At 38.3% G+C, this 24,916-nt stretch overlaps 1 protein-coding gene across 1 annotated transcript in view; it reads left to right on the top strand.

The window, feature by feature from the left end:
• The window catches only part of LOC135197549 (zinc finger protein 84-like), an 87,668-nt gene that overhangs the window by 35,913 nt on the left and 26,839 nt on the right, over positions 1-24,916 (top strand). Inside the window, exons 2-4 of the mRNA XM_064224607.1 lie at positions 1,810-2,773; positions 11,875-12,357; positions 13,137-13,203. Coding sequence (XP_064080677.1) covers positions 1,864-2,773; positions 11,875-12,357; positions 13,137-13,203 — 1,460 coding nt within the window. The 5' untranslated portion in view covers positions 1,810-1,863. The remainder of the gene's footprint in view (positions 1-1,809; positions 2,774-11,874; positions 12,358-13,136; positions 13,204-24,916) is intronic.

Genomic DNA, 24,916 nt, shown 5'->3' on the forward strand with positions numbered 1-24,916 from the left:
CCCGCAGATCCTCTACTCTGTGGGTCTATCAATCGAAGTGGGAAGTCTTCCGAAGATGGTGTAGGTCGAAGAAGCTGTCCTCTTCCAATACCTCTGTGACCAAAATTGCTGATTTCCTTCTCTTCCTTAGAGAGGAATCACGTTTAGCTGTTTCTACCATAAAAGGTTATAGAAGTATGCTCTCGGCTGTATTTAGAAACAGGGGCCTTAACATAGAGGACAATAAGGATCTCCATGATTTGATACGATCCTTTGGTACTACAAAGTCTAAATCCTCTATCACTCCAAGTTGGAACCTAGATGTGGTCCTCCAGTTTCTCTCTTCGGATACTTTCGAACCACCTGATAAGGCATCCTTTAGAGACCTCTCGAGAAAGTGCATTTTTTCTCTTGACCCTCGCGACGGCCAAGAGGGTCAGTGAGATACATGCATTAGACTCTCGGGTAGGTTTTAGAGGAGATTCTGCTGTTGTCTCTTTCCAACCTCTGTTTTTGGCCAAGAATGAGAATCCTTCTAAACCTTGGCCCAGAAGTTTTGAAATCAAGGGCCTCTCTCCCCTTGTGGGTAGAGAAGCAGAAAGGTCTCTCTGTCCGGTCAGAGCACTGAAGTGTTATCTAAAGAGAAAGAGTCAACTTCAGGGTTGTAATCAGAGCCTATGGTGCGCAGTAAGGAACCCGAAGAGGCAAATGTCGAAGAACGCATAAGCATTCTTCGTTAGAAATGTGATAACGGAGGCTCACATGAAATGCCAAGAGAAAACAAATTTAAGCTGCTTAGGTTAGAGCACACGAAGTCCGTGCAATTGCAACCTCCCTAGCCTTTAATAGAAATAAGTCAATGAAAAGACATATTAGCAGCAACATATTGGAGATGCAACTCGGTATTTGCCTCCCACTACTTAAAAGACGTCAGAGTGACTTATGAAAAGTGTTTTTCTCTTGGACCTTATGTATCAGCGGATACTGTGCTGGGACAGGGAGCTGGTACTGATCCTTAAATAATATTGTTTTTAACTAAAAGATTGTTTGGTTTTTAGTTTTTTATGGTCGTTTGAAAGGATTTGGTTGGGGGATAACTCCTTTCAATCGTAGTACTAACACCGGTATTAGAATCAGGTGATCGGGATCGGTGTTATGCTCCTTGATGATGCCATATGGCAAGGTGTTTTGTCATGTAAGTGGATAGGACCCCATTGACAAAGATCCTTAGGTTCTGTCGAGTAAGTGGATAAGACCCCATCGACAGACCATCAAGAACTCTTAGCATGAGGTCACTACCTCGCTGAGGCGTCTTGAAGGCGATGTAAGCTCCTAGGCAGTAGCCATGAAGTCTTTCGCCGACACAGGTAGGAACCAAGGTTTCTTATATTTTTGTTACCTACAACCTATGTTTTTCCCTGTCTATTCAGTAATTAGCTGTCTCTTACCCTCCGCCAAAGGTGCCAATCAGCTAAGTATATATCTGCCAGGGAAGTTGAATGTATAAAAATGATATTGTCATGATACAATAAAGTTTTATACATACTTACCTGGCAGATATATACTATTAAATGGCCCACCCAGCCTCCCCTCAGGAGACAGGTGGAAGAGAAAATCTGTCTTAGAAAATGGGATGGTTCCTATTCCTGCCACCCAGCGGCAGTGGCGGTAGATCACCTGACCTACCTGTAGCGTGTGCCGCGAAATTCGAATTTCTGTCGGGGACGACGGAGTCTATAGCTAAGTATATATCTGCCAGGTAAGTATGTATAAAACTTTATTGTATCATGACAATATCATTTTTCTCAGATTTTTTTCATTTTATTTCAGACTATTCCAAACAGCGGCAAATCATCAGAACATAACTAGGATATAGTATTGTAAATGGAACGTCCTGTGGAAATGTCGCTAATCAAAGAAGAGAAAAAAAGTTTGGACGAGGATCTCACTGAAAACGCAGATGAAGGGGCTCTGTTTGAAGATCGCTTCTTAGAAGTCATCTTAGAAGACAAGGCAGAACCAGTAGATGGCTCTCCAAGCTGTGAAGATGAAAATGGAAAGAAGATTTGTATTGCAGAAGAAAATAGACATATGGGTATAGCTCATACTGAAGAGAAAACATATACTTGCTCTATATGTCAAGGAAGTTTTTCTCAACAAAGTCAACTCAAAACACACATGAGAACTCATATAGGAGAGAAACCATATACTTGCCCTTTATGTCAAAGAAGTTTTTCTTGTCAAAGTGATCTCAAAATACACATGAGAACTCATACAGGGGAAAAACCATATACTTGCTCCATATGTCAAAGAAGTTTTTCTTATCAAAGCCATTTCACAAAACACATGAGAACTCATACGGGAGAAAAACCATATACTTGCTCTGTATGTCAAAAAAGTTTTTCTCAAAAAAATCATCTCAAAACCCACACAAGAACCCATACAGGAGAGAAACCATTCACTTGCTCTGTATGTCAAAGAAGTTTTTCTGAATCAAGTGATCTCAAAAGACACATGAGAACTCATACAGGAGAGAAACCGTATACTTGCTCTGTATGTCAAAAAAGTTTTTCTCATCAAAGTGATCTCAAGTCACACATGAGAACTCATACAGGAGAGAAACCATATACTTGCTCTGTATGTCAAAGAAGCTTTACACATCGAAATGGTCTCAAAACACACAAGACTACTCATACAGGAGAGAAACCATATACTTGCTCTCTATGTCAAAGAAGTTTTTCTCGTCAAAGTCATCTCAAAACACACATGAAAACTCATGCAGGAAAGAAACCGTAGACTTACTGTGTATGTCAAAGAAGTTGTTCTTGTCAAAGTAATCACAAATCTCACATTGATCTTTGTCCAAGTAGATTTTCTAATTCTGAAATTCTCAAAGTACTCATTGTATATCATTGTAGAGAGAGGACATTCTCCAGTCCTTATGTAAAAAATGTTAGACAGTTTCAAATACTTGGAGATTACTCATGAAAATTCATAATATTTAGAGTGGAATTAAATGTACTGAATGCCAAAAATGTTTTTAGTCTTCCTTTGCTCTCAAAAGACATGGGAACCCATAATGGAGAAGAGCCATTCACATCTCATAAATGCCAAGGAGATATTTCATGTAAGTAATTTACCAAGTAAATACATAGCTATTTCCACTTTACAGCAGCAAAAAGTTTTGAAATTTCGAAATATGCTTTAGCACCCTTTTTAAAAGTTTTGGGTGTAGGTAGCTAGTCCTTCCCACTTTTGGGAATGAATAGGTACAACACAGCTGAAGAGCTCAATTCATTTCTGCCAACATTACAAGGTTGTTGGGCAGCTCTTAGAATTCTTTAGTTTGCCAGATGGTTGTGGTTTTCAATGGTTTGGTGATGTATTCAGTTGTTTTGGTATCACTAATTTTATTAGCTTATATTACTGATTGTGACTTTCTGATATGAATTTTGTCAGATTCTAATTTACCCAGCATGAATTAGGTTTTGCAGTTGACGAGACTGACTGCTGTGAAATATAACAAGTAACACTGTGCTTTGTGTGTGTAGAGGGCAAGTTTGCTCTTTGACTCTCTCTTGTGATGAGTGTAAAGACTCGGACAATGGAAAATTGCAGTGTTAGAAGCTCATTTAGCCAAGCGGCAATGTGACAGGAATAGAAAAGCGACTGCTAGAGCCGTGTCTAGGGCCTCCAGTCAGGTGGGTTCACTTCAGAATTATAATGTTAATATTCCTATACCTTCTATGCACGTGACGGCCTTTTCACCTATCACAAGCCCTACGACTCTTCCTTCTACTCCAATTCCTGGCTCTCTTTCTTCGGAACCCAGTGCCATTGCCAGTCTCAAGCATGGATAGACCAGAAGTTTGGTCTATTAGTGAACACTGCTGCCCAAATTGGGACTTCGGTGAAAGTCCATATGGAGAAAGTGAATAGTTTTAGTGCAAGTACAGTGGAGGAGGTGGCTGTCTGTCCCACCGATGCTCCTAGACCAAGGTCCCTGCTAAACTCCCCTGCTACTGGGAGGAAGAAAACTGGCTGTCCAAAGGAGATTTATGGGGTTTGCCCATGGGTAGTTGCCCCCTCAAATGAACCTGTTGAATGCCAAACCCCAGACTTGTTGGATGGCCATTGGAGAGGCATCCCTCTGGATGTTCATACTCTCTCTTCGAACAGTTCTGACACCAGTGTGTATAAAGGGTGCCGTAGTTGTTACTCTAGTTTCTCAATGCCACTGAAAAGGCCTGGTTCGTCAGTGGAAGACTATTCACTACCGTCTTGTAAATGGACTAAGGAGTGTGAGCACAGTCTGCTCCGCCCTTCTAGTTTTTGTCAGGTGGCCGAGCGTCAGGTTGCGGTTCTGAAACGCTCCTCTACCAAGACAGTGTCCAAGCACCCAGTATCCGACCATCCAGCGCTCAGTGTCTGAGCGTCCAGCATCCGAACGTCCAGTGTCCAAGCGCCCTGTGGCCAAACGTCACTTAGTGTATGAGTATTCTGTATTAGAACGTTGAGTGTCAGAATGTGCAGTATCAGAACGAGCAGTTACAATGTGCAGGGCATGAATGTCTGATATCCAAGCATTCAGCTTCTGCTAAATGGTATCTGTAAAAGCCTTCTGTATCTGCCTGTCCAGCGCCGGCACACCTGTAGTCTGAAGGCTTACCTGTGCCGGTGCTTGCTTCTGCCCATATGGAACAAGAAGAGAAGCAAGCAGTGCCACAGTCTGAGCCCCATTTGCCCCTTCAGTCGAGACCGATGATTTTGGTTTTTCTGTAGTGGAGGATCCATCATTAGCTCCCATACAAAGATGGCTCGATAGTGTTTTGAGCCTTCTTCAAGAACCTTTCCTGATGACACGAAACCCTGCGGAGATTGCTGCTTCTTCAATTTCCTCAGATGAAGAAGATTAGAACGAGCAATTGACCTCTAATTTCTCTGCTCTCCTGAGGTATTTTCTGGTATGGCCAAGTTACCCAACCTTCTTCTTTTCAGCTGTCCTGGCATCTCCAGGATCGGCATTCATGATGTGACAGCCTGCAGGATCTGCTGGGCTGCTGCTTAGGATAGTGCTGTCCTCCTCTAAGAAGGCATTCACCAAGATAGATGCTTGGTTGGCAGAGAAGAGGGAGCTTGGCAAAGCTGCTTTTTGTACCACTCTTTCTTTGTCTAATATGATATAGACAAACTTTGTATTCTACTGGAAAAACTCCTTGCTTTGGAGTATCTGCCTCCTCTCAAAGGGAATTCTCCAGTCGTATCGACTCTGCAAGAAGGTCTGCTGTCTCTTTTGCAAGAATTCTACTCCTTGACTGGACCGTAGGGACTTTAGTGAAGAAAATAAAAGATTGTACCAGCCTTCAAGAGAACTTTGCCACAGACTGGCTTCTACAGTATTGGGAAGAGTGGGAAACCAGGAGTGTGAAACCTTGGGTTCTAAAGGTCCTCAAGGAGAGGGCTATGCTATCCCATTCAGGGAGAAACCTCCCTCAACTTCCTCTCCCACCAACTTGACAGCCTACTTGCTAGGCTCAGAAAGGTTTTTGCATTTATCAAGGAAGAAGCTGTAGAATGAGTTGAAGGCATACACTCGAAAGGCTTTTACAACTGCCTATTCATCATCCTCAAGTCATCAGGAAGATGGAGGCCTGTCCTGGATGCAAGTGCACTGAATTTGTCGAGACCACCAAATTCAGAATAGAAACAAGCCAATCAGTCCTGCCAGCCATCCAGCATACTTCCATGTACCAGTAAGGGCAGTTCCAAGATTACGATGCTTTCCAGGTTTATGACGCATGTTATAGGGTTACGATGCAAATCCGACGGAAGAAATATGACTCCAAAAAGGCAAAATACTGTATGTACTTGAGTAATATTCAACTGCATTTTGATTCTGGCAATAAGCCTAGGCTGTTAGCAGTCACAATTATAGCCTAGTCTTAAGATTCTAAGCTAAAAGCTTAGAATATGCCTATAAAATGTATAAATATTCAGTATAGTATTCTCATTTCAAATAATTATTAATTATTAACTATAATAAACAAAAGAAAAAAGCTCCTGATTTCTTTGAAGACACTACTAAGTACGAAAGCTTCCAAGCAACCACTTTTAACATGTGCACAGTATAGTAATCATACATTTCTATTATATCTCTTCAACCAGTGAAACTAGCAGACAGTATAATAACCATTCATTTCTATTCTTTAATCTATCTTTACCCAATGGAGATACCGACAGTTATAATGAAACATACAATGATATTACAACAAGAAGAATTCTAGAAAATATTTGCTAGCTTTGATGTGAGAAGTCTTTGATGTAATTAAAGTAATTTTCTATTGTATGATATTTGATTCACATATGTTTGTTTTTTTCATTAGATACATTGTTTGACTAAGTTTTTCAATTTACAGCATCATTTTACTAAAAGAATAAAAAAATTTACAATTCTTTGTGAATCGTAAAGGAAGAGAAATCAGCTAATACTTTGTTTACATCCAGGAAATATAGGTTGCACTTATTATAACCTAGAACAGCCATAAATGTAGAAACAAATAACCATAAAAGATTCTCTGATAAGTAAAACAACATGGAGTTTTCATATTAAAACTAATATTGTAATACCTACCCGAACACCTGAATTAGCCTTGATCACCTGACCAGCCTGAACAAAAGCCCACAAAATTACTCACATTTGGGTAAAATGTTTAACTGCCAGCATTACCAATGCTGCAGGTAAACAATGTTTACTGAGTCACCTGTCCACGGTTGGCAACGCTGCTTGGCGGTGACCGGCCGACAGTGACTACAAACGTCAGCCGCTAGAATCATAAATCACTTGACGAGGGGAGGAGGGTGGGTGTCATTCAGGTGTTCAGGTAGGTATTACAATATTAGTTTTAATATGAAAATTCCATATTGCAATACACCACCTGAACACCTGAATCAGCCCTATTTACAACATTTAATTGGAGATGGGCTCAATCATATTCAGCCTGACCAACCAAAGAACATTGGTAGGCACTCATAATCTATTACCTTGAATTAAATCCGTCAGCTCACCTTCAGTCAGTGCTCAGGTGAGGAAAACGGAAGGAACGAGTACCTCAACGTTAGTCTATTAGCCTAAATCTCGTCTTGGTCCCGTTTAACCTCTCATATGTGGAGGGAAATTGCATACCCCCATGAGGCTGTGTAGCCTCCCATGGAGGAAGGGTAGGTTCCAAGGGCAGATCCTTCCTTGAGCCTCTCATGTATGGAGGAGAACTGTACATCTCCCATGTGGTATCATATACCTCTCATGTAAGTAGGGGAATAAGTTCCAAGGGCAGATCTTTCCTGACATCCGCTTGAGAGCGAGTGATGACTCTTAAACCGTTGCAATGAAGGAGCTGTGCCGTCACAAAATAGCAAACTTACCAGGGATAGTACATGAAAGCCCAATATAATCCAAGAAGAGTAGGCAAATTAAAACTATAAAAGTGGGAGAAAAAAAAACTAGTACACTTATAGAACCCAACCCAATTGCCAACTAACTTAAATCTTTATTAGCTGCTACGAACGGTCCTAGTGAGTAACCCCCCTCCGACATGAACTGTATATCTCTTGAATAAAAAGAAGTGAAAAACAATACTGATTTCCAAGATGCTGCTTCTAAAATCTTCTTTACTGAGAAGTTTCTCAGGAAAGCCGAAGATGTTGCTAAACTTCTGATACTGTGTGCCATTGTGCACAGAATACTGTTATCCAAAGTTGTGTCTCTGGGTAGGGATTGGGAAATGACTTCCCTTAGGAAAAAGCTGATTGTATTCTTTGGTAGCGGTCTAAAGGGATTCTTGGGCGAAACAAACAAGGACCATGGCCGCAGCAATAATTTGGAAGTGCACGACAGGTAACACTTCAGTGCTTGCACTGGACAAAGTTGCATCTCGACAACGTCACCTCTGACAAAATCTTCGAGAGATGAAACCTTAAACTCCCTTGGAAGAGGATTAATTTCCGACTGACTTGGCTACAAACTCCAGAAGGTAAGCAAGATACAAGTCCTTGCCAGCAAAAGAAACAGAGCTAGAGGCGGCTTGAATCTCCCCGACACTTTTAGCAGTAGCCAGGGCTACGAGAAACAACATTTTCTTGGTAAGCTCTCGTAAGGACAAGTTCTCAAGAGGCTCAAAGACTTGCGAACTTAATAGATTTAAAACTTCCGCTAAATCCCACGAAGGACCCTGAAGCAGAACGATCAGATATTCGATCTTGAAAGATTTGAAAAGATCGTGAAGAACTCTGCTACTCGAAATCTCCGGTAAATGAAATCTAAAGGTGCTTGGTAACACGGATCTATAGCCTGTGATGGTGGAGTACGAGAGAGACTTGGACTTCCTGAGGAAGAGAAGAAAATCTGCCACCTTGGCTATCGTAGGGCGAGAAATACTAAGCCCTTGACTCCTACACCAGGTACAGTACATCGCCCACCTTACCTGGTATAACTTCCTGGTCGACTTCCTCGGTCACATAGAAAGTTGTCGAGCCACCTCTCTCGAAAGACCGGAATCTCGGGCTGCTTGCTGCACAGTCTCCATGCAGCTAGCTTATGCACGTGGAGGTTCTTGTGATAATGATGGAAATGGGGCTATTAGAGAAGATCCTTCCTTTCTGGCAGGAGGATCAGAGGCTCGGACAGCAATTCTCAGAGATCCAGGAACCAAGGTCCCTGAGGCCAAAACGTAGCAATTGGCGTTATCTCCATATTCTTGCACCCTCTCAGTTTCGTCAGGTCCTGACGAATGAGGCCGAATGGAGGGGAAGGCATATACCTGGAGGTTGTCCCAAGGGTGGACCATAGCGTCCGTCCCACAAGAACTGTTTGACTTGGAGGTTACGAAGATCCGACTGTAAAACCCCGGAGTGGGGGGAGCTAGTTCTAACACTCTCTTGTCCCACAAAGAACGAATCTCCGTCACCAAAGCCATCCCTTTGATGGAAGATGGGGAATAGCTTGCAAGAACCAATGGGGAATTGGATAGTTGGGGGGCAGCACAACGGAAAGGGATCTTGTACCCCATTCTTAAGACCTTCACCACCCACCCCTCCGCACCCCACTTCTCCCAGATTGTTACGAAGGGGTACAAGCAACCTCCTACTGGTGTCGACGAGGGCAGTGACTCCTATCTCTGAAAATCTTTCTTTCCGGAAGAGGGGTTTGCGGAGGCAGACGAGGGTTTGGAAGAGAACCTGACTTTCTTTGGGGATCTAGCCAAGGAAGATGATCCAGAGTGCTTACCTAGAGAAGTCATACGCACACCATTAGGGAACCTATCACTTTGAGCAGCTAATCGAATCATGGCTTGTTTAGATTCATCCACCGAAGCGGAGGAAACAAAATTTATCATGGAGGAGACATCCTCCTCCTTGAAGAGACTGTCACAGAGCGCAAGAGGAGCCCTGGACAAAACCTGCTTATGAATCTCTGGGAAATGAGGGGGTAGATGGCTCAGGTAAAGATCCCTCCTCTTCTTGCCGACAAAAGTAGTGCAACTCACTGAGACATTAGCCTGATGAGCTAACCCCATCGATACCAACGTAATAAGGTTGTCGAAGAGACCAGGATCCGAAGGGGTATACCCATCCTAGTTAGGAGGTGCTTTAAAACCCAAAGAAGGGTTACCCGCTACACCATATAAAGGTTTGTGACTGGGAATAATAGCCAAGTCCTGCTTACTCATCTCCACTACCGCAGCTAACCAACGGTCCGCCTCCCTCAGGGCTTGTTCAACACGACCAAACCAAAGCAACTTACAAGAACGGGAAACCAAAGGTTTGGTAGAGAACAGTTCCCGAACATCGCTTGGTCTAGTTTAAAAGGTTCCTCATCAACTCTCGCTGTCTCCTGCAAGAGGACAGCCTGCTGCCGAAGGGGGAGGACATAAGTCCTCTACTGCAAAATCTCTATCTACATCTTCCGCATACAGCACAGCGGGAGGAGAAGCAGGGGCAAGATGGACTTCTGGAATACCACCCTGAACAGACGGAGAACGTAACCCTTCTTGGCCTACGCCCAAAGAATAAACAACGGAAAACATCAAACCCACAATCGCACCAACCACAAGGGACCGGATGACCAAAGGGAACCTGCGGAGGCAAAACACTGCTCAAATTGCACAGATCTTGCGCCTCACGACCATGACTCAACAACTTGGCTTGAACCAAACCAGTACAATGGGCCTCCTGTATTTACATTCTCCGGATTCGCAGATTTCTCTCTGGACCATATCTACCCATTTTTTGCGGGGAATTCGCCTATTCGCTGGGTTTTCCGACAATAAATAATCACTAATTAGTGTATTTTGATGTTATTTCCATGCCTAAATACATTTTTTATGATACAAAAATGATTTACTAAATTAAAAATATTACCCCAAGATCCCAACTCCTTGATGAGGTGGGGGCTTAGGGATCCACTGCAGAGAGAGTATGCCCCTTAATGCCTACGCTCTCTGCAGTGGATCCAACTGAACATTGGGACCTTTAACTTCTTTACTCCTCCTCTTATAAAATTTTCCCCTTCCCTTCTTCTTTCGTTGACGACCTTGGCATGGTTTTGGACTATTGAATTGACTGCTCATTTAACTTGATGGAGGGTGGAGTTGGATGGCATGCCACTCCGCCCATAAAACTAGAGTACCTGACATGGTCGAGCAAAGGGAAATTTTTATGTCAAGCCATGCCTGCAGTGCTGGGTCTGATCTCATGGGACTGACGACCCTTAAGGCACTGTATGGCGTATATCCAGGTGAGTGTCCCAGGGCAGTTACCACAGTGTAACAGTATTGCTCCTCCCTCAGTTGGGCCTCCTTGGTGAGAGGGATCTCATCCTGGACGAAGTATTTATCTTATATTATATGGAAAACAAAACAAAAACCCCCATGACTTCTGGCATGGCAATGGACTGTTATAAGGAAATCCCAGGTAATGAAGAACAGGCTGGTATTAAAACTTTAATACCATACAAGCCACACAAAAAGTAAATATAGAATTGATCCAACCTTGACTCACTTTGACACCCTCTTTGGGAGTGGAAGTTGGTCAAGGTTCTTGACTTTGGAAACCGACAGAAAAATATCTGCCTTAAGATTGGAAAATTATTTGTTAAGAAGGCACCCAACCTCAGAAATGTCATTTAGACAAATAAAAGACCAGGTGTGGTTAATAGAAACCACTACAAAAAACCAATCTGAAAATTATTTAACTATAAAGAACTTTGATAATATAAAGGTAAAGATAAGAAAACATGACAGTATGAACAGCGCACAGGGTACTGTAGTACTTCTTAAAAGTGAAGAACCAATTGAAAAAATATTTTGCTGGATTCCCTTAAAAAAGGGTACAATAACGTGCAAGATTGTGAAATATACAGTTTAGCCAGTAGACAAAATAAGGAAAATACATTGAGAATAGCAAAAATAAAATTTGAAGGCCAAGAACTGCCTTTCAAAATTAAGATCATGGGCCAAAACAGAGAACTGAGACCATATGTTCCAAAGCCACTACAATGCCAAAGCTGTAGTAAATATGGACATACATGGAAAAATTGCAGAAATAAATCTAAATGTGCGTATTGTGGATCCGACGAACATACCACGCAGTGGAAGTGTGGTGAACCAAAATGTGTGAACTGTGGCCAAAATTACCATGCTAGGTCTAAGGAGTGTATGTATTACATATACAACACAGAATTAAAATTACTTCAAGAGAGATCAGGAATGCCAATTAGAGAAGCCAAACTAGAGTTGAGAGTTAGAGGAATGCATGATCCCGCTAGGAAGCAAATGTTCTCAACTGCAATGAGCTCAAGGAATGAAACAAAAATGGAGGTAACAAACCAACCCCCAATAGATAAATCAGAAGGAAAGATAACTTTACAAGAAACTAATATAGCAAGAAATCAAGAAACTTGTGCAGATATATGTTCAAATTCGTTTGAGATATCAAGGGAAAAGGAAACACAAGAGAATGATACATGTATCACTAAAACATCACGAGATAGTTATGAGCTGGAAGCTAAAGATAAAAAGAGGCCTTTAGAGAGCACTCCACCCAAAACCAAAAAGCCAACAATTATTAGAGAGGTATCTGTTAAAGCAAAGACCAAGGATCCCAAAAAAGTGGTCAGACCAGAAAATGATAAGAACATACCTTTGTCTCCCAAAGTAATAGTAGAAGCAATGGATGGAAATACCCAGAGCAATAAAGAAATAGTAGAGGAGAACACCATAGACAAAAATGATTATGTGAAGGGAGAAGAGATTATTCCCTCACCAGTAATTGGTGCACTAAAAGTAAATGAAAAAAGGAGGACACACAAAAACACATGTCGATGTAATGTTTCATCGAATTATGCAACAAAAACAGAAACATAACAAAAGACAGTTTAACAAACACTATACGAAATTTTATAAAATATAGAAGTAAAGAAACCACTAATCTAGAGACTCACAAAAAAGGCTGTATGTGCATTGGACATCTTATGTCCTATAAGGAAAAACAAATAAATGTCGTAAATAAAATTTTAGAAAAAATGCGAAATGATAAACCACAACAAGGAAGTAATGTTTGAACACTCGTAACATAATATTTTCAATAATTATATAATACAATGGAACATAAATGGTCTCCAGACCAGATTACATTTGGGAGAATTACAACGCTTACTGAAAGAATACGAACCAATGATATTATGTAAAACAATATCAACAATCGGTAAATATACCTTAGTATCTACATCTAGAGAAGGTAATTTAGGTACTGCTATATATGTACATAACAAAGTATGTTATGACAAGGTACCTGTAAACTTTGCTGACTTGCAAATATCAAGCATTAAAATACGAATAAAAAACTATAATTATATAATTTATAACATATACAACCAACCTAACAAAAATTACGACATAGAAAAACTTAAGGATTTGTATGTCCACTTGGTAGTAGGGCTAAATAATTACATTGGACATACCTGGGATATAAATAATCAGAAGAACCTTAGGCTTCCAGTAACTAAGATGATGGATGGAAAAGGCTTACGCTTGGGTTTCTAGATCCGGATCGCTCTCAAATTCAGAGACTTGTTGTAGGGTCACTTTATTTGAATCTTGCAGATCTTTCAGACGTTTTTGATACCTTTTATGGCAAACACCATCCATTACATCTTTTACGAGTTCTGATGTAGGTTCCCAGGTATCACTACTAAGACCTCCTCTGGTTATTGCCTGTTAAGCTAGCAGCTTGTTTCCCACTGAATAGGGCTTGAGAGAGTGTATTTTTTTATTTTACTAAATTAACTTGAGAGAAAACTCGTTCTACTGAGGCAGAAGAATGTGGTAGTATTGTTAAATTTGTCATAAAGCAGGAAAGTTTTTCAAATTTGGGAATATCAAAACCACTCTCATATTTCTTAATTTGTTACCAGAATTCTGGAATTGAATTATAAATTGGAGTTATATCTTTTGAATTTCGGAATGATCTCCATTCGTCGTCTAAGTCATTCAATTCTTTTTCAGGGATAATTGATGGAAAACTAATTGCTAATTTGACAAGAGATGTTGGTGACTTTGCAGTATCAAGAGCCAAAGCTGGATCCAAGATGCTTCATGAAGGGGGAACCATTGCTTAATTGGTTTTGATAATTCAACAAGAAAATTTAGACAATCTGTTTAGAAAGTTCTCTACTTGAACACCAAGTGGCTCTTTTCTTAATAAAGCCATTGCTCTGCCACCCAAGTATAAATCATCAAGATTTGTCTCTGCAGCATCTTTGCTGATGTTATGTACTTGCGGACCATAGATACTACATATTTTCAAAAAATACTTTACTTCAGTGTAATTAAAAAAAAAATCCGAATAAAAAACCCAGAAGAGAGAGAAAAAAAAAACAAATCTGGGATTAAAAACCCAGGAGTGGCAGCCCTGCAGCCTCTTTGTAGCGACTGAACTGACAGAGGAAGAAATGCTAACAGAGAGGAGGAACGAGTTGATGATCCTGTTGCTGTATCTTTCTCCTCCTCTTCTGATTTTTAGTATAGCCCATATATAGCTATCAGCTGACACCATTCATGTAGTATGCCAAGACGGACCAAACCTTGGTGAGTCCTACCACCCCGACAGATTTAAATTCGATATAGATTTAAGATTAGTAGATTAGTAGTACGGACCCCCTTGACCAGTCCTGGCAATTTCCAGATCATGTCAAGATTAGCGAACCCACTATTTTTCAAGACAATATTATACTACTTTGATTTATATATAGGCTACACACACACACACACACACACACACACACACATATATATATATATACATACATACATAGATAAATCAACATGTATAATATTGTCTTGAAAAATGGTCGGTTCGCTAATCTTGACAAGATCCTAATATCCTACCTGGAAATCCAGGTCAAGCATGTTTGTAGGCAAAGCAACTGAGTTTCTTACAGGAACTTCTGGAGTAACGTCACACCCAAGGTCCTTTAAATATACTCGGAGTATATTTAAAAGACCTTGGTCACACCGATAATTAATCTACAATTTTTTTCCGCGTAAAATAATAATAAAATTTGAGTGGTAACTACCAAACATCTGTTGTGTTCCCAAATGCCAAGATAATTATACAACATCGAAAATAGTGACTTGGATCGAACCAGTTCTTTCGATTGAAAGACTTGGATTCGATCCTGCTGTAAGTCAGATAAATATATATATATTATATTTATTATATCTATATATATAACATAATATATATATATATATATCTTATATATAATATTAAATATATTTATATATTTATATCCTAATATATATATATATTATTATTATATATTATAGGTTCTGTGTGTTGTGTATACATACATACATACATACTATAATAATATATACACTACACAAACACACACACCACACACACACACACACCATCATATATATATATATATATATATACTTATATATATATATGTATGTATATCTATGTATAGTTATATATATATATATATAATATATTATATATATATATATATATATATAGATATATATATATATATATATATATATATATATATATATATATATATATATATATATATATATATATTTTTATATATATATATATATATATATATATATATATATATATGTGTGTGTGTGTATACATACATACATACATACATATATAATACACACACACACACACACACACACACACACACATATATATATATATATATATATATATATATATATTATGTATGTATATATGTATATGTATATATATATATATATATATATATATATATATATATATATATATATATATATATATATATATATATATATATATATATATATATATAATATACATTGAAGACCTCAAGAGCACAATCACGTTCGCTACAGCCAGGAAACCATACATAAAAAAAATATATTAAAAAATAAAAAAACGCAAGCACGTAGGAAGCCGAGAAATTGTTATTACTTTGCTTTCCTCCCACGGTCACTTCTAGCTGCAGTCTGGTTTAATTCTGGTTTTATGTAGCTGGAGTTCTCAAGGAGAAGCTTCGTTAATATTAGGCCCTACGGCGTTAGGTAACACTCTCTCAAGCTACGCAGTGACGACAATTTTCTGTTTCCTCATCCTTTTTCTCCCCCCCCCCCCCCCCCCCCCCCACCAACTCTTTCCTTATTCCTCCTTCACCTCCCCATCTGCTTCGTCTCCCTTTATTGGAAAAGAGGTGTAGGACTTTGTATTTAGTATTTAGAAATCAGTCAGACATGGAGAGTAAAGTCCATTATATATATATATATATATATATATATATATATATATATATATATATATATATATATATATATATATATATATATATATATATATATATATATATATATATATATATATATATATATATATATATATATATATAATGGACTTTACTCTCCATGTCTGACTGATTTCTAAATACTAAACAAAAGTACAAAGGTCCTACACTCTTTCCAATAAAGGGAGACGAAGCAGATGGGGAGGTGTGAAGGAGGAATAAGGAAAGAGTTGGGGGGGGGGGGGGGGGGTTGGGGGGGGGGGGGGGGGGGGGGGGAGAAAAAGGATGAGGAAACAGAAAATTGTCGTCACTGCGTAGCTTGAGGAGAGTGTTACCTAACGCCGTAGGCCTATATTAACGAAGCTTCTCCTTGAGAATCTCCAGCTACATAAAACCAGAATTAAAACCAGACTGCAGCTAGAAGTGACCGTGGGGAGGAAAGCAAAGTAATAACAATTTCTCGGCTTCCTACGTGCTTGCGTTTTTTATTTTTAATATATTTTTTTTTATGTATGGTTTCCTGGCTGGTAGCGAACGTGATTGTGCTCTTGAGGTCTTCAATGTATATATCTATTATGTATATATATTAATATATATATATATATATATATATATATAATAATTTATATTATATATATATATATTACTATATAGATATATATATATATCGATATATATATATAATATATATATATATGTATATAAATACATATACTATATATAGCATACATATAATATATAATATATATAATATATATAATATTTATATAATATCTATAATAATATATCTCTCTCTACCTTCTACTATATAATATCTATCTACTCTCTATTTCTCTATACTCTCTCTCTTCCTCTCTCTCTCCTATCTCTCTCTCTATCTATCTCTATCTCTGTCTCTAATTTCTCAATCTCTATAGCTCTCTCTCTATCTCTTATATATCTCTCTCTACTCTCTCGTGGTGTCTCTCTCTGTCTCTCTATATCTCGCTCTCTATTCATCTCTGCCCACTTGTCCCGAAGTATATAAAACGTGATGCTATGTATAAATAAAGGTTTTTTTGCCACGAAGGAAAAAAATGAAAAAGCGAGTTAGCCGAGTACTTTCGGTCCTATTCGGACCCTTTATTGAGGATTACTGATTTTACAAAGAAAAACACCATAGTCAAAAGAAGGCTTAATATACAAACTAACATTACCAGATTAGCCATAAGGGCGATTTTCACTCTACAGAGAGGAGGAGGAGTCATAGGTTAGCCACACCTTGAAGGATACCCGCAGTAAACAAGTGATTCTTCCAGAAAAACAGTACATTTTGAAAACAACACGGGAGCATATACAATTTAATATCATGAATTTTTTACACACAAAATTTTCCCAACAAAAATTATTATTAATGAAAAGACGAAAGAAAATATAAATATATATATATCGAGCAAGAGAAAGAGGGAGAGAGAATATCAAACCAGAGAGAGAGAGAGAGAAAGAGAGATAATTAATAAATTTATACATGTGGGACTAATTTATTAGTTGTTCATTTATTTTGAGGTCCTTCATAAACATCTTACAAATATATGGGTCCAAATGGTACATTCCCAGACTAAGATTTAGGTTGTTTTTATTAGTGATTTGTATAATTGCCGATTCCAGTAAATTTCTTGAAACATAATCATTAGATCTAGCAATTACTTAGGTATCACCCCAATTAATACAATGAGATTTTTCACTCAGATGGATAAACAGTGCATTTGAAGTCTGGGCTGTTCTAGCTGAATACATATGCTGCTTAATATGTACACATAAATTTTTACTTGACTGACCAACGTAAAATGATGGGCAATCCTTACAAGGAATTTTGTAAATGGTTGTTGTATTTGTTACGGGACTATTCTTAATTAGCATATCTTTAATGGTATTGTTATAAGAGAACACTACATTAACATTAAACGATTTAAATATTGATTTTATGGTTTCAAATCCACGAAAATTAGGTAAGCTAAGTACATTTTTAGGGATTTCTTTTTCATTAATAGCAACATTATAAAACTTTTTATGGAATTTTTTGAGAGACAACACCTCCCGAATATCACACTTATCCCCTTAAAATGGTACCGATATGTCGATGATATCTTAGTAGTCTTACCTAGTGGTATCGATGTAAATGATTTACTGTCTAAATTGAATAATTTAGTGCCATCCATGAAATTCACTGTTGAAATTGAAAATAACAATGTCATCCCTTTCCTAGATGTATTAATACATAGATAATCTTACCAATGCAAATTCAGTATTTATAGAAAACCCACAAATAATTTAACACATGTACATTTTTATTCTGGCCACCATCTTAATATTAAAATTTCAATTTTTTCTTCTATGTTCCTACGCGCTTTGCGTATCACGAGTCCACAATACCTAGACCAAGAAATAGAATACATAAAATAGATAGGAAACGATCTCTGCTACCCACCTCATTTAATTGATTTATGTTATCAAAAAGCTCATAAAAAGTTTTATAATGTTGCTATTAATGAAAAAGAAATCCCTAAAAATGTACTTAGCTTACCTTATTTTCGTGGATTTGAAACCATAAAATCAATATTTAAATCGTTTAATGTTAATGTAGTGTTCTCTTATAACAATACCATTAAAGATATGATAATTAAGAATAGTCCCGTAACAAATAACAACATCATTTACAAAATTCCTTGTAAGGATTGCCCATCGTTTTACGTTGGTCAGTCTAGTAAAAATTTATGTGTTTGGATTAAGCAGCATATGCATTCAGTTAGAACAGCCCAGACTTCAAATGCACTGTTTATCCATCTGAGTGAAAAATCTCATTGTATTAATTGGGGTGATACCTCGGTAATTGCTAGATCTAATGATTATGTTTCAAGAAATTTACTGGAATCGGCAATTATACAAATCACTAATAAAAACAACCTAAATCTTAGTCTGGGAATGTACCATTTGGACCCATATATTTGTAAGATGTTTATGAAGGACCTCAAATAAATGAACAACTAATAAATTAGTCCCACATGTATAAAATTTATTAATTATCTCTCTTTCTCTCTCTCTCTCTCTTGTTTGATATTCTCTCTCCCTCTTTCTCTTGCTCGATATATATATATTTATATTTTCTTTCGTCTTTTCATTAATAATAATTTTTGTTGGGAAAATTTGTGTAAAAATTCATGATATTAAATTGTATATGCTCCCGTGTTGTTTTCAAAATGTACTGTTTTTCTGGAAGAATCACTTGTTTAACTGCATGTATCCTTCAAGGTGTGGCTAACCTATGACTCCTCCTCCTCTCTGTAGAGTGAAAATCGCCCTTATGGCTAATCTGGTAGTGTCAGTTTGTATATTAAGCCTTCTTTTGACTATGGTGTTCTTTGTAAAATAAGTATGCCTCAGTAAAGGGTCCGAATAGGACCGAAAGTACTCGGCTAACTTTTTCATTTTTTTCCTTTGTGGCAAAAAAACCTTTATATCTATTATATAATATATTCTATATATATTAGTATATATATATATAATATATATAGATAATAATATAATGATATATATATATATATATATATTTCTAGACCGATAACAATACAAAAAGAGAATTACCTATATCCAATTTCAATACACGTGAATGCAGTCAGCCACCTTCACACAAGGCTCTAAATATTTGTTGAGGTTCAGGAGTCCTTCAGTTACGAGAGGAGACGTTCTTGGCAGGGCTCATTCGGTGGTGACGTCAAAAGTGGAATCTGTAGTAGTTGTTCACTGGTGAATTTTCCATCATTGGTTATAATCAGTTTTCCTGGATGGAAGCTGCTCCAGTCGGTATATCTGTTTTTCCAAGAAGTCTGGGTTACGTAGATAAATTTACATAACAATTCACATCCCGCCTCTCTGAGCTGTTTGGGTCTAACATATTTTTGAGTGAGGGAGTATTTTCCCATGTTTGCTGTGCATGTGTGATGTTTTGACAACTCAGTAATTATTATTATTATTTTTTTTTTTTCTCTATCACAGTCCTCCAATTCGACTGGGTGGTATTTATAGTGTGGGGTTCCGGGTTGCATCCTGCCTCCTTAGGAGTCCATCACTTTTCTTACTATGTGTGCCGTTTCTAGGATCACACTCTTCTGCATGAGTCCTGGAGCTACTTCAGCCTCTAGTTTTTCTAGATTCCTTTTCAGGGATCTTGGGATCGTGCCTAGTGCTCCTATGATTATGGGTACGATTTCCACTGGCATATCCCATATCCTTCTTATTTCTATTTTCAGATCTTGATACTTATCCATTTTTGTTCCCTCTCTTTCTCCTTCTAACTCTGGTGTCCCATGGTATTGCGACATCAATGAGTGATACTTTCTTCTTGACTTTGTCAATCAACGTCACGTCTGGTCTGTTTGCACGTACCACCCTATCCGTTCTGATACCATAGTCCCAGAGGATCTTTGCGTGATCGTTTTCTATCACTCCCTCAGGTTGGTGCTCGTACCACTTATTACTGCAAGGCAGCTGATATTTTCTTGCACAGGCTCCAGTGGAGGGCTTTTACCACTGAATCATGCCTCTTTTTGTACTGGTTCTGTGCAAGTGCCGAGCATTTACTTGCTATGTGGTTTATGGTTTCATTTTCGTATTGCACTTCCTACATATGGGAGAGATGTTATTTCCGTCTATCGTTCTTTGAACATATCTGGTTCTTAGGGCCTGATCTTGTGCCGCTGTTATCATTCCTTCAGTTTCCTTCTTTAGCTCTCCCCTCTGTAGCCATTGCCAATTGTCATCGCTGGCTAGTTCTTTAGTCTGTCTCATGTATTGTCCGTGCATTGGTTTGTTGTGCCAGTCCTCTGTTCTGTCTGTCTTTCTCCTGTCTCTGTATATTTCTGGGTCTTCATCTTCTTTTATTAGTCCCTTCTTCCCATGCACTCTTTAGCCACTCGTCTTCACTGGTTTTCAGATATTGCCCCAGTGCTCTGTTTTCGATGTTGACGCAGTCCTCTATACTTAGTAGTCCTCTCCCTCCTTCCTTTCGTGTTATGTATAGTCTGTCCGTATTTGCTCTTGGGTGTAGTGCTTTGTGTATTGTCATATGTTTCCTGGTTTTCTGATCTATGCTGCGGAGTTCTGCCTTCGTCCATTCCACTATTCCTGCGCTGTATCTGATTACTGGCACTGCCCATGTGTTTATGGCTTTTATCATATTTCCGGCATTGAGTTTTGACTTGAGTATTGCCTTGAGTCTCTGCATATATTCTTTCCTGATCGTGTCCTTCATCTCTTGGTGTTTTATATCCCCTCCTTCCATTATTCCCAGGTATTTGTATCCTGTCTCATCTATGTGTTTGATGTTGCTCCCATCTGGTAGCTTTATCCCTTCAGTTCTCGTTACTTTGCCTTTTTGTATGTTGACTAAGGCGCATTTTTCTATTCCATACTCCATCCTGATGTCCCCAGATACAATCCTTACAGTTTGGATTAGGGTATCTATTTCCTTGATGCTCTTACCATACAGCTTGATGTCGTCCATGAACATCAGATGGTTGATTCTGTTGCCTCTTTTCTTGAGTTGGTACCCGGCATCCATCTTCTGTAGTACTTTTGTCATGGGAATCATGGCTACTACGAAGAGTAGTGGGGACAGTGAGTCGCCCTGGAAGATCCCTCTCCTGATATTAACCTCTGCTAGTCTTATTCCAGAACTTGTAAGTATTGTATTCCAGTTGCGCATTGTATTTTTGAGGAAGCTGATGGTGTTTTCCTCTGCCCCATATATTTTCAGGCATTCTATTAGCCATGTGTGTGGTATCATGTCGAAGGCTTTCTTATAGTCTATCCATGCCATGCTTAGGTTGGTTTTCCTTCTCCTACTGTTCTTCATTACCATTTTGTCTATCAGGAGCTGGTCTTTTGTGCCCCTACACTTCCTTCTGCAGCCTTTCTGTTGGTGGGGGATGGTGTTTGTCTCCTCTAGGTAGTTGTATAGCCTTTCACTGATGATACCTGTTAGTAACTTCCACATTATTGGTAGGCAGGTGATAGGCCTGTAGTTACTGGCTATATTTCCCTTACTCTTGTCTTTTTGTACTAAGGATGTTCTTCCTGTGGTCATCCATTTGGGTGCTTGGTGATTTGAGATACAATGCTGGAGTTGTTCTGCTATTCGTGGTGTAGGGCCTTGAAGTTTTTGAGCCAGTATCCATGGACTTCATCGGGACCTGGGGCTTTCCAGTTTGGCATTTTCTTAGTTGGTGTCTGACTGTGTCTGTCGTGATCTCTGTGAATCTTTGTTTTATTCTCCCTGTTTCTTCTTCCTTGACTTCCTGGAGCCATGTTGCATGTTTGTTGTGTGATACCGGATTGCTCCATATGTTTTCCCAGAGTCTCTTACTTGGTTCAGCTTCAGGAATTTCTGGGTGGTTGTCTTCCCCTCTCAGTTGGCTGTATAGTCTTTTCTGGTTGGTTCCTTGTTCTGTTGGTATCCCTTATTCCTGTTCATGTATCGTTGGATCTTATGTGCTTTGGCCTTAAGCCTCTGTTTTACATCTTATATTGTGTTGTTTAGTCCCCTCTCTTGTACTTTGTATTTCTCGTTGAGTTCCTTCCTTGTTTTCTTTTCTTGCTTCTAGCCTTTTTTCTGCCATCTCTTTCAGTTTACTCAAGTCAGATCTCATCACCATGATTTGCTTTTCCAGGCGCCTTTTCCAAGGAGGTTGCTGTTTTGGTTTCTGTTGGGTTGGTTGTGCTGTGGTGTTGGTGTTCGAATCCCCATCAGTTCTGCTACTAATCTTGCTCCTGCATATGTCAAGTTATTTGTTTCTGTGATACTGGTGGTGTGTATTAGGCCCATTATTTCATTGACCTCACTTGTTTTCTCCCTTAATTTCTTGGTGTTGTAGGCTTTCATGGAGGGGATCTTTGTTCTCTCTGTATCTGGCTCCATCCATTGTCTGATCTTTTCTACCCATTCCGTCCTCTCTGTTACTTCGTCAGTGTTTCTTCGTGTGTCGTTGTTTGATACCTCATCCTCCCTGTCGTCTTCTGTGGCATCGTCTCTCAGTTCGTCTTCGTGTAATTCGTTGTCGTGTGACATTTCCCTTTCCAGTTCTTCTCTTTCTGTTGGGGAGAGCCAGTTTTTTTCTTTATGTTCCTTACTTGGTCTGCCAGCCTCTGCTCTGTTTGGGGGGTGTTATTCCTCTCATTCCAGATGTTGACCAATCTTCTTCTATATCCTCTCTCCGTCGGGTTGCTTCTGATGTAGCATCTCCATATTTCCTTATTTTCTTCTCTTGTCCATTTCTTCCTTTTTGCTTCTGTAGCTCCAATCTCAGGCTGTTGATTACTTTCGTTGTGGTGATCAGTTGCTGGATGACGACCTCCAAGTACCTGACCGTCTTCCCCTTCAATTGGGTTGAATACCTGGTTGCCGGACGAAGCTCCTCTGTTGCCAGAGGTTCCATTTACGTCGTTGTCGTTTATTCCTTCATTTCTTTCCATCATTGCTGAGTTTTGCTATTTAACCCATAGCTGGACCCTACCCCATCAGGGATATGTACTCATTTACAGCTGAGTAGACTGAGGAAATTATGGTAAAGATCCTTTCCCAACGACTGACCAGCCCCAATGTTGCTTATCTTGACTTAAGTCCATTGAGGACCTAACCCACTCTTCCACGGCGCCACATTATTATTATTATTATTATTATTATTATTATTATTATTATTATTATTATTATTATTATTATTATTATTATTATTCAAGATGTACAAACATTTCTTTGGACCAAACTTTAAAGGCCATGCTATGGAAAGTTTTTCTAAGATAAACAAAAGCAAAAACCAAAGCAGATATTAAAAAAAAAAGAAGATAAAACTACATACGACTACTGCAAACGTGAATAACGCTAATTATAGCAATATTATGGCCTCTTAGATGTCAATTAAAATATTGCCCTCGACACCATTGACTGTAACAGGAAGGCAGTTGTATGAAGTCTCATTTCCTCGAGAGTGAAAGCCATAGAGAGAGAGAGAGATTGGACAGCGCAGTCAATTAGCAGTCTGTCACGTGCACCAAAGATACAGATAAAGGATATAATCTTACATAAATGTTTGAAATGCAGTGTTTCGTCAGTAGGCGGATTTAAGGGGGTGGTAGTCACGTGGCCCGGCCCCCATGGATATGAATATAATAGAACATTGTTTCCTTTCAATAAACCATTATTAGTAGCAAAAATGATAACAACAACAAGAATCGTACAAAATAATAAAACTACTCCTGTCTGTATATATATATATATATATATATATATATATATATCTATATATATATATATATATATATATATATAAATATATATATATATATATATATATATATATATATATATATATATATATATATATATATATATACACACACACACACACATATATATATATATATATATATATATATATATATATAATATATATATATATATATATATATATATATATATATATATATATATATATATATATATATATATATATATATATATATATATATATATATATATATATATATATATATAGATCTGGAAATCTTTCATAGAGTGCTGTCCAATTTTGCGTTTTGCAAGATAAACCGGAGCTTTTGAAGAATAGCGGTCCCATACGAACCTGGGACCTTTTATCTTCAAAAGGATAAAACTGGGGTCCGTATTGTTAAAAAGGTATTTAGTGGAGAACAACCGCCGAGGAAAACAAGTAACAACATGATTGGTTGTCAGTGGTGAACAACCTAAAGATAAGCAAACAACTGCTTGTTTGATTGTCAGTACCAAAGAGGCCTTAAAAAATCTGTATTTTTTTTCTTCACACTCTATTGTCAAGTATTTCGGTATTGAGCAAACCCTAAAGCGGGCCATACATTATCCAACTTGGTTGGACAACAATGTTGGCCAACAATTTCTGCTCTAGAGCATACACTGTAAGACCAAGTCGTCCAACATTAGTTATAGATGTCGATCTGTATTGAATAACACGCTCTGTGGCATATTATTGTTGTCTTAGA

This window comes from Macrobrachium nipponense, chromosome 21, assembly GCF_015104395.2.
Source record: "Macrobrachium nipponense isolate FS-2020 chromosome 21, ASM1510439v2, whole genome shotgun sequence".
Lineage (NCBI taxonomy): Eukaryota > Metazoa > Arthropoda > Malacostraca > Decapoda > Palaemonidae > Macrobrachium > Macrobrachium nipponense.